General features: G+C 34.6%; 1 protein-coding gene across 1 annotated transcript; it reads right to left on the minus strand.

Moving 5' to 3' along the window:
- Nucleotides 1-949: 949 nt before the first annotated feature.
- Nucleotides 950-6,517, minus strand: LOC147804228 (uncharacterized). The gene is made up of 3 exons (XM_087151461.1): nucleotides 6,502-6,517; nucleotides 2,410-6,099; nucleotides 950-2,172 (listed from the first exon to the last, which is right to left on the minus strand). The coding sequence occupies exons 1-3, from the start codon at nucleotides 6,515-6,517 to the stop codon at nucleotides 950-952; spliced, it is 4,929 nt and encodes a 1,642-aa protein (XP_087007587.1).
- Between the last annotated feature and the right edge of the window lie 4,585 nt (nucleotides 6,518-11,102).

Consider the following 11,102-nt stretch of genomic DNA (forward strand, 5'->3'; position numbering starts at 1 on the left):
AGGTCCATATAGAGTAGTGGACAAGTTATCAAAAATAATGCCAGTTAATAATCCTAGAAAAAAAATACCCACTCATGTGCATAGAATTATTCCTTTTATTAAAGATTTAGTTATTTACATCTTAATAAAGAGGATAAAGATCCTATACAATAATAAAAATTTAAAAAATTGCATTTACAGCCTAAGACAAATGAAAATAAATAATCTACTCAGAATAAAACGAATCAAAAATATAATTTCAGACCAAAAGTTTTCAGAAATTCATCTTTAAAACCAGAATAAATAAAAAAAAAATTGTGTTTATTAATTGTATGTCGGCGTGCAAAATAAAGAAAATCAGATAAGTTTTATTCTTATTTAGAAGTTTACATTAGCCATTGGTTATCACTTTTTACTTTAAAGCAGAAATCTAAAAAGGAATTTTTTTAAAAGAAGAAAGCTTAAAAAGTAGTTTAAAACTATAAATTTGAAACAAAAGAATAAATTTATTTTCACCTCGGTAAGTCATTGCACAAATAAAACTCATTTTTTAAATTATTTCTGGCTGTGGTCACTCTAATCGATAGCTCAAGGTTTATTTCGTAAATAAGAAGAACACTGGTTTGCAATGGACTGTATATCTCTTTATTTTAAATAGCTCACGGACTACGTCCGCCATTTATGAAGTTCTCAAGGTATATATAAATCTTTTACAAAAAAAAGGGTGGCGCGGCAGTCGCACATGCGCGAACATGCCGCCCGGCATTGCAATGTTTCAACATTCAATTAATATGTAATTTAACAAAGCACAATTTGCATTATTTAAAAAATCTTTACAAAGCATTTAGATGATAATTAGTAACATTGATACAAATAAGAAAAAAAACAAATTAATGATACTTTACACTGCAACCGATCTTCACATACAACAAATATTCAATTCAAAATAAAATTAAACATGAGAATATTTTTATGATACAGGTAACAAGCATATTTTAGAAATAGACCTCTTAAGGGTCCCGTGCTGGGTTTTCACTTCTACAACTCTGATTTTCTTATCAGTGCCGTAAAACACTTTAATTATTCTACCCATTAACCATTTATTAGCTGGTAAATTATCCTCAATAATTAAGACTAGACTACCGATTTTGACATTGTCCTTTTCGAATCTCCACTTGCCACGTTGCTGCAGTTCACTTAGGTAGCTTCGTTGCCACTTTCTCCAAATTAATTGTACTAATTTGGTTATTCTTTGCCATCTGGATAACCTATTTTCCTTTAAATTTGTCAAATCCGGTTCAATTATGGCGTTCATTGTTCTCCCTATCAGGAAATGCGCAGGAGTTAAAACTTCTAAGTCGGTTTCATCCGCGGATAGTGGAGTTATCGGTCTACTATTCAAAATGCTTTCAATTTGAGTGGCTATAGTATGCAATTCTTCGTAAGTTAAAGAGGCATTACCTACAGCTCTTTTAAAATGGTATTTAAACGACTTAATTGCTGCCTCCCAGAGACCACCAAAGTTGGGGGCTCTAGGCGGAATAAAATTCCACTCTATGCCTTCAGCGGATAGATAGTTAGCCAATTTTTCATCAGGATTTTTGAATAAATTTAAACATTTTTTTAACTCCTTGTTAGCGCCAACGAAATTCGTCGCGTTGTCTGAAAACAGTTTGGCACATTTGCCTCTACGCGCGATGAATCTCTTCAACGTGGCAATTAGAGACTCGGATGTCAAATCAGAAACTATCTCTATATGCACTGCTTTAGATACAAAACATATGAATAAGCAAATATACACTTTTAGAGAAATTGCTTTTCTTTGATGTTTACATTTAATGAAAAACGGACCAGTTAGGTCAACACCAGAGCAATTGAATGCGAAATCTGGCACAACTCTTTCTCTAGGTAGATTTCCCATTATTTGCGTAGCAGCAATGGGTTTATTTTTAACACAAACAACACAATTATGAGTAATTCTTCTACATAGAGAACGGCCACACAAGGGCCAAAATTTTTCTCTTACACAGTTTAATAAACCATTAGGACCAATATGCAAATATTTAAGATGATATGTCGAAATAATAACAGAAGTTAAAGGACTATTTTTAGGGAGTATTGCAGGATGTTTTTTAAGAAAATTCAATTCAGTGTTACCTAATCGTCCTCCAATTCTTAAAATTTCATTTGAATCTAAAAGAGGGTTCAAATTTCTTATCTTACTCGTAGGAGACACCTTCCCGTGCAGTTTGAGACTCCTAATTTCTGATCCAAATTCCTCGTTCTGTATTACTCTCAACAGGAACTGCTAGGAGGCGTTGATCTCCTCATTGCTCAGAGGTCCTGAAGCTCCTTCAGTAGGATTTCTGCAATTCTTAGAAAACCTAAAAATATAACTTAATACACGCACTATAGTAAAATAATTATTACTCAAGCCAATTAGTTCATGCACAAAATTTTTGGATGTTAATGTAAAGGCTTTTAAGGGACCTTCAATGTCTAAGCTTGAAGGCTTTTTAAGTTCACTTTGGAAGACACTCAGTTCTTGCGACACAGGAAAGTTTTGGTTAGGATACTCATTGTCATAAAGGATATTAGGGCCTTTCCACCATAAATTTGTCTCTAAAAGTTTCACAGGGTCCGATCCTCGGGATATCAAGTCCGCGGGATTCATCTCGGATGGCACATGATTCCATTGGGACTTTAGCGTCAGTTCTTGTATGAGTGCAATTCTATTTTTCACGAATGTCTTAAGACTCGTTGGCTCCTTTTGAATCCATGCTAGTACAATCATGGAATCAGACCAAAGGTAAACTTTGTCTGTTTGCAATTTTAATGCGGAAAGTATCTTTTTCATTAACTTGGACAACAAGACTGCAGCACAAAGTTCCAGTCTGGGGATACTTAGGGCTTTAAGTGGGGCAACTCTAGATTTGCTAGCAACTAATTTCACATTTATGTCACCTGCAGAGTTGAACGACTTGCAATAAACGACCGCTCCATAGCAACTCTCCGATGCATCAGCAAATCCATGAAATTCGATTGTTTTAGACTGTTCTATTGTAATGCACCTATCAACTTTAATGTTGTTCACATCTTTCAACGTGGAAATAAATTCGCTCCACTCCTGAGATTCTGCAGCAGGAAGTGGATCACCCCAGTCAATGTTCAATTTCCACAATCTCTGCATAAATATTTTGGCCTTGGCTATGACAGGGCCGGCTATCCCTAGGGGGTCAAAAAGTTTTGCAATGGTGGACAAAACTGACCGCTTGGTAAAAGTGTTGTTCTCATCCACTGATATTTTGAAGGTATAGCAGTCCTCTGATGGTCGCCAAATGACTCCTAAAGTTTTTGTTTCATCGGCGCTCGAAAAGTCATAATCGTTTTTACTTGGTGAAGGTTCCGGATGGCTAGCAGACCATTTATGTAGACTCATACCGGCTTTATCGAGAATTGAAATCAGTTGCCGCCGTGTTTCCTTCGCTTCATCCAGAGAGGGTGCTGAATACAACACATCATCCATATAGAAGTTGTCACGTAGAAGAGGAGCTGCCAGAGGAAAATTTATCCCCTCGTCAAGAGATAGCTGATTCAAACACCTTGTTGCTAAAAAACTAGCACTCACGGTGCCGTACGTGATAGTTCTCAATTCATAAGCTTTTGTTGGGCCATTCGCATGATCCTTCCAAAGGATTCTTTGAAGACAATGCTGCTTAGGGTTCACCAAAATCATTCTGTACATCATCTTTATATCCGCTTGAAACGCGTATGTGTGCCTTCGAAAGCTAGTCATTATGCTAAATAAGTCTTCCTGTATCACCCCACCATTATATTGGATAGCGTTAAATGAGGTAGCATTATGCGTCAAGCTAGAAGCGTTGAATACTACGCGAAGCTTCGTAGTACTCTTCTCGGGACGATACACGCCATGGTGTGGCATATAATAGGAACTTTCCGGTTCTCCTTCGTCTTTAACTTCACTCATGTGACCAAGCTTCTCGTATTCATCAAGAAAGTTTTTGTAAAGTCTCAAATGTTCTTGGTCCTTTGATAACCGATGCCACAGAGAATTCAGCCGTTTAAGAGCAATATCCCTTGACTCGCCTAAACACGAGGGTTCTTCCTTAAGGGGTATAGTTACTACGTATCTACCTTCTTTATTACGGAAATGTGTTTGCTCAAAATGTTCCTCGCAAAAGGTCGTTTTTTTACTTTTCGTTAACCCTACGTCTAAATTTTCAACTTCCCAAAAACTCTTTAATGTTTTGTTTAAATCATCCTCTAAAATTAATCCGCAATGCACGTTGGTTGTACGCGAATCAATTAAACTACCACTCGCTACGTATCCGAAAACGGTATTTTGTAGAATTAATTCTGATTCGTGTAAATATATTTGTCCCGACCGTAATAATTCATAGAATATCTCCGCGCCTAACAATACGTCAATTTTATCAGGAATGAAAAAGGTTTCGTCAGCTAATCTAACATTAACAGGAACCTTAACTGCTGCATTAAGAAATTTCGACGGCGTAAAATCAATTATTTTTTCAACTACTAAAAGGGTTAATTCCTTTTCAAAACTCTTATCTTTATTTGAAATCGAAGTCCTAACACACCTATTTATATTCATCGTTGAATCATTTAAACAAGAAATTTGTGTGTTCATTTTTTCGTAAGGCAAATTAAGATTCTGTAAACAATTGCGATTAATCAAACATGATTGGGAGCCCGAATCTAGCAAGCACCTAACTTCCTGCCATAAGGAATTTTTATCCTTAATAAAACACTTAGCCGTACTCAAAAGAACAGTTTTTGTGTTTAATTTATTTTTTTCATAACTGGTGGCGACTACAGACATATTTCCATTAGCGCCGTCTTGGGAGGAAGGGGGGATGGAATATTCAAAACTCAACTGTGATTCTTGGTTAACAATAGCGGGTGATTTATTATTTCTGTTTACTCTTGGAAAGTGGATCATTTTATTATGAGGTTTACCGCAAAAGCAATCCTTAAATTTGCACGTTTGAACGGAACATTTGGCGGATAAGCATTTAAAACATAATTTGTTACTCTTGACTACTTCTAATCTTTCATTAATGGACATATTTTTAAATTTCGAACACATATACAAGGCATGCTCATTAGATTTACAAATGACACATTTAGGATAATTTATTTCGGATAAAAACACATTAGAAATATTTTTATTAGAACGGAAGTCTCGATTCCTTTGGGAATGATAATTTATATCTTGTTTTGATTTAACCTTGGAAGAAAGATAAATATCGCACTCTCTTCCTAGCTCTTGTGGTTTGAAAAATGATTCTCCCTGCCTTACTGCAATATGAGTCATTAATTCTCGGTCAAGTAGACCAAACATCTTATCCGAAATAATTAACTCGCATAATGTTTTAAAATCGCTAACCTTGCGTAATTGGCAATAGTATTCGAATGCTGCACTCAATCGTGAAGCAAACTGAAGATAACTTTCATGAGGCATTTTTTGCATTTTATTAAAATTGTTAATACATTCTCGAGGTGTTGGTTGAAATTCCTTCAACACGATTTCTTTAAGTTTATCGTAATCTGCTAATTCTTGTTCACTTATATAAATCATTAAATTTTTTGCTTTTTCACCTAACAAATTTAGCAGTATTTCGGATTTTAATTCTTCGGGCACATTTTTCGTTTTAAACGCTTTCTCGAGGGATTGAAAAAACAAATTAAATGCTTCAGGTTTAGAGGGAACGGATATGGTAAGGGTTTTTATACTTTTTATTAAATCTTCGAGACGGTGCGGCGGCTCTAGCTCACTTATAGTTTCCGATTTCGAAGAATTGTGCGATTCTTTTCGCGCATTAGATAATTCAATTTCTTTCTCTAACTGAGCGAGTTTAATTTTTTCTAACTCTATTTTTGTTTGGTTATCTTTCTCTAACTGAGCTAATTTAGCTTTTTCTAACTCATAATTGTTTTTCTTTTCCTCAAGAATATTATCAATCAAACTCTGAACGAAATCACTATCGTTTTTATAAATCTCACTATTTTCAATTAGCTTCTTTATATCAATAACTCTTGCCCCTTCTTCAACTTTTAAACTTAACTCGTCTGCGACGACTTTTAATTAGTCTTTTTTTAGTTTATTAAGGGACATTTTTTAAACACACTAAAATAACTCAATGTAAATAGACAAACTGAATAACTCAAGGTAAATTTTGCACAGTGAATGAAACAAGGGAAATTGCTCTTACCTCAGAATTTCGGCTTCTTTTTTATTGTCACTCACTAAAAATTTCATTCAAAGATAATATAAATTCCATTGTTAAATAACACGAGCATCGTACACATAGTTCGTTTCGGTATGCACTTTAAATGATTTCCATAAATCACTAATTCACTTCCGGGTGACTGGACCACATGTTTGTGGTCACTCTAATCGATAGCTCAAGGTTTATTTCGTAAATAAGAAGAACACTGGTTTGCAATGGACTGTATATCTCTTTATTTTAAATAGCTCACGGACTACGTCCGCCATTTATGAAGTTCTCAAGGTATATATAAATCTTTTACAAAAAAAAGGGTGGCGCGGCAGTCGCACATGCGCGAACAATTTCTATCCTAATACGTTTTGCTTTGAATCCACATTAAGATTACATCTTTGGATAATATGACGAAAGGTTCCAACTTATTTTCTATTGATATCTTTGAATGTTGTTGAATCTAAATATGATTGATTTTTATGTGTAATCATAATATTGGAATACATTTTAGATAAGGAAACAAAGAGAGGACTGAGAAATGGTTGAGAGGAGAAGAATGACCACCTTAGCATATGCGGAGGAGAGACACAAAGTTCATGAATTTCGATAGCAAAAGAGCAGGTGGAGAAAAAAGAAGAGAAACTAGGAAAAGAAACGATTTATCTTAGAGGCTAGTACAATCGCCACCTCGCTAGCCAACGAACAAATCTTCTACCTGGCAACAAGATTTATAGATAGGGTGGCACAGGGTATTTCTTTTGAAGAAGCTAGGCGCTTATATGAAAGAAAGCAGCTCAGAGATCAGGAGATCGATCCAAAACTCATTGAATCGCACTTTTCTTTTAGAAGGGGAGGAAGAAGTTATCACTACCAGTGCGCTAGTTATCACTACCAGTGCGCTAGTTATCACTACCAGAAAGACCAAATTCCAACTCCAATAATTATAGACTATCATAAAAACAATAAAACTCCTGATCAAATAATTGAAAAAATCAAATCTGCAGAGACCATTCCAGAAATAAAAAACCTCTTCAAAAATAAAAATAGACTTGAAATTAAATTCAACAACAAACAAGACCAACAAGCAGCCATAAACTTCTTCTCCCGTTGAACCACACCTGTTTCTCCTCCGTTGTCTTCAGTTAGTCCACCACCTGTTTCTCCTCCATTGTCTTCAGTTAGTCCACCACCGCCAGTTGCTGTTCCCTTAATTCCTGTGCCACCAGTTCCTCAGCTTCAGGGTGTCCAGCAAAGAAAACGAGGAAATCCCGGTAGAAGAAGGACAAGACTGGCACTGTTAATAAAGTCGAATAAAGATTTCTTGAAAGTAGATCCACCCTTTACACTCCCAAAAAGACCAAGATTTTCTCAGAAGTATCCAGCGTAAACCAAGATTTTCTCAGAAGTATCCAGCGTAAACCACAGTGTCCAATTATTAGTCCACCACCTGTTTCTCCGTTACCTTCAGTTAATCCACCACCGCCAGCTGCTGTCACCTTAATTCCTGTGCCAACAGTTCCTCTGCCTCAGGGTGTCCAACAAAGAACCTTAGCATATGCGAAGGAGGAGAGACGCAGAGCTCATGAATTTCGAAAACAAAAAGAGCAGGGGGAGAAAAAGAGAACCGAGGAAAATAAACGAATTATCTAAAAGGCTAGTACAATCGCCACCTCGCTGGCGAATGAGCAAATCTTCTACCTAGCAACAAGATTTATAGATAGGGTGGCACAGGGTATTTCTTTTGAAGAAACCAGGAACCAATAACACGCTGATATGAAGAAAGCAGCTCAGAGCTCAGGCGATCGATCCAAAACTCATTGAATCGCACTTTTGAGGAAGAAGCTAGCCAGCCTTCACCACCACAAATAGTTAACACATCATCAACTTCTTCTCCCATTGAACCACAGCGTCCAATTATTAGTTCACCACCTGTTTCTCCTCCGTTGTCTTCAGTTCTAATTCTTTCTGTTCTATTTATATAAAAACTATTTTTCTGAATTAAGCCATCCATTTTCTTGTGCAACACAGCTTACTAAAATAAGACTTTTAAGTTATTGTTGCTGCATATGAAAATTTAAATACGTGCAAAAATTCGTGCAAGTAGGGTTTTGAAAGTCCTGTTTAGTTTGTAGTTATAGTGTTTAAATTAGCTTAGATCATTTTTTTAAAATGAAATTTTCATTTACTTAATATCTATTGTTCCTTTTTAGGCTGAAGTTGATGGTTTCAAGAAAGAAAAACAAGCGGGGAAAAAATATTGTTTCCAAAGTCAAAAGTGACCTTATACCCGGATGTATTAAAAAGGAATGTTTAAAGTGCAAATCTCTGAAAACAGAGAATTTATTATTACAGAAACAAGTAATGGATCTAGAGACATGAAAGCTGAAGAAAAAGCAATCGACAATATCAGAATGAAGTATAAAAACTTAAAGCTAAATATAAACAACGAAAAAAACAAAAGACAGAGGCTGAGTTGGCGGAAAACCTCGTCAAAATCTGGGAATTTCTCCATGTAAATAAGCATAGGCTTGCCATTTGCAGAGTAAATGACTTTTCGAGTATACATGTGATATACTTGATGTTTTTAGCCGAGTGTCATTAAAAGCATAAAAGGCTCTAGAAAAGATGCACTTAATTCTGTATATGTGTCAGACATCATAGGCCACTTGTCCTGTAAATTAGATGTTAATCCATCACTTGTGCAGGCCACCATTCGAAACATATCAAATTCATGCTTCAAAGCTGCTTTAAAAAAAGAAAAAAATCTTTTCTCACAGACATACATATTGTTATTGAAAATCAATATTCGCCAGCAAACAATGATTGTGGAGTACCTGGAAAAAAATCCAGATTTGAATAAAGGTACCCTTACCGGCATCTTTACCTCTAAGGTAAAGCAACAACACTGGGAAGTGCTTTCGAAGATGTTAAATTCCGAAGGAGGATGCATCAAATCTATCGACAAATGGATGAAGGTAATAAAGATAATTCATCAATTTTTTATGTTACTAATTGCACTAGTTTAATTTTATGTGTAGCCAATTTCGCTTAAAACAAGGTACCAGTTTAAAATTTTGTAACTCCAACAGAATTTAGAGCAAAATTATTAATTCATTCTATATAACATCTAATTATTAAAAATAAGTTTTCTAGTTTCTCCAATTAGAAACACAGCAAGCCATTGATATTTCGGTAATTAAAACGTAACATTAATTTTCTTAATTATTAATCTTACTGGACCTTTTTATTATGAAATCCATCTTTAATATATCATTTTACGATGTAAATAACCTTTGCATTAGTAAATTGAAGTGGAATACCAAATAATAATTTTATCATGAACATTTTGCCATATTCGCGCCAACTGTCATCGGCAAGATCACTTAAGAATTTGTTCCTTCATATGTAAAATACATAGAAATATTGCAGTTTACTGTGTTGGATAAGAGTAATATCCTTAGAGATGTCTTCTGTGGTACGTTCTAAATAAATATGTGTAGCAGAAGAATAAATTAATCATTTCAATGATTTGAATACTAATATTAAAGCTATGTGCGGACCATGAATTCAATGAATAACTCTTTCATACTCGGTTTATGTCGATATTATCATTAATCTAAGCGATATTCCAATCCCCTTTTAAGTTATTATGAATATTTGAACATTTTTTTAAAAAAGTTGTCGTTTAATTTAGCAAAACAATAAATCTTTTCCGATTCCTTTTTTAGTTATGAATATTTGAAATTTTTTTTTTAAAGTTTATTTAATTTAAAGTTTTCAAAAGTTACTTTGGTTCTGATTTTTACACAGCAGATACATTTCAAGCTATATAGAAAATTCTAATAGCTAATTTTGCTTTTTTTTTTTTAGCAAAGATTCTATTGTTTTTTGTTTAAGTTTTTTTTTCCAGTAGATTCTGTTTCCACATGGAAATCCGATATTATTAGTTTCTACTACTGAATACTGCGTATGAGCAACACTATTTAAAAAAAAAACGGATTTGCAGGTTTATAAATGAATAAAAATTTTGTTTATTAGATAATTCACTATAAATCTTATGTAATTCTACAGTTTCTCGTTTTTTGTGTTATATTCTTGGTCTGATTATGAACTAGAAGTAAATAAAAAAAGATTTAAAAAGGGTGAAACATGCAAATGGCACCGGAGGAGGTCCCCCTCTAAAAGAATTGACAGAATTGTTAGCATTGATGGGTGCAGATGCTTACAAAGGACTAACTATAAAGGAGCACAGGCCTTCTAGTAAGTTTATTCTTGTGTTTTATATTATTTATTTCAATATTTTTCTAAAAATTGTCAGCTTTGTTGGGACATATCTCTTGCGATTTTTACTGATTCTGATCCAGGATTATACCCTTTCTTACAAAACGAGCTTAGAGTTTTTCTTTTTCAACACCAGTACGTTTTCAGACATGTGAAAAAGTTAATTAGTTTTGTTACTTTTTTTTAATCAATATTTTAGATACAAACCCAATATAAAGTTTCTGCATGCTACTTCTTATCTAAAAAATTACTGCTTTAGGGTATATTATTGGCAATCCAGAATTGATTTTGTTAGAAAGGTATTCCTGATTGAAAGTGGTTTTCATAGATTATAGATTATGCAAATGACATTTTTTCAGAACATAGGAATATTCTTTTACATTTCTTTAATTGAATTTTTAATATTATAGGTGCCTGAACCTATTAAAGTAATTTTGCCTGGGTCTCCAGCAGACTCATTCGTGGAGTTGAGCTTCACTGTGGATGAAGCCGAATCAATGGCTGAGCCATGCCACAGCAGTTGGAGACGCCCGTGGAGTCCTCGCAAATCGGCTCGCAGAAGAGAGAAATGGCATAGAG

The sequence above is a fragment of the Parasteatoda tepidariorum genome, chromosome 9, assembly GCF_982258835.1.
Source record: "Parasteatoda tepidariorum strain Cologne lab strain chromosome 9, Ptep-v5.0, whole genome shotgun sequence".
Classification (NCBI taxonomy): domain Eukaryota; kingdom Metazoa; phylum Arthropoda; class Arachnida; order Araneae; family Theridiidae; genus Parasteatoda; species Parasteatoda tepidariorum.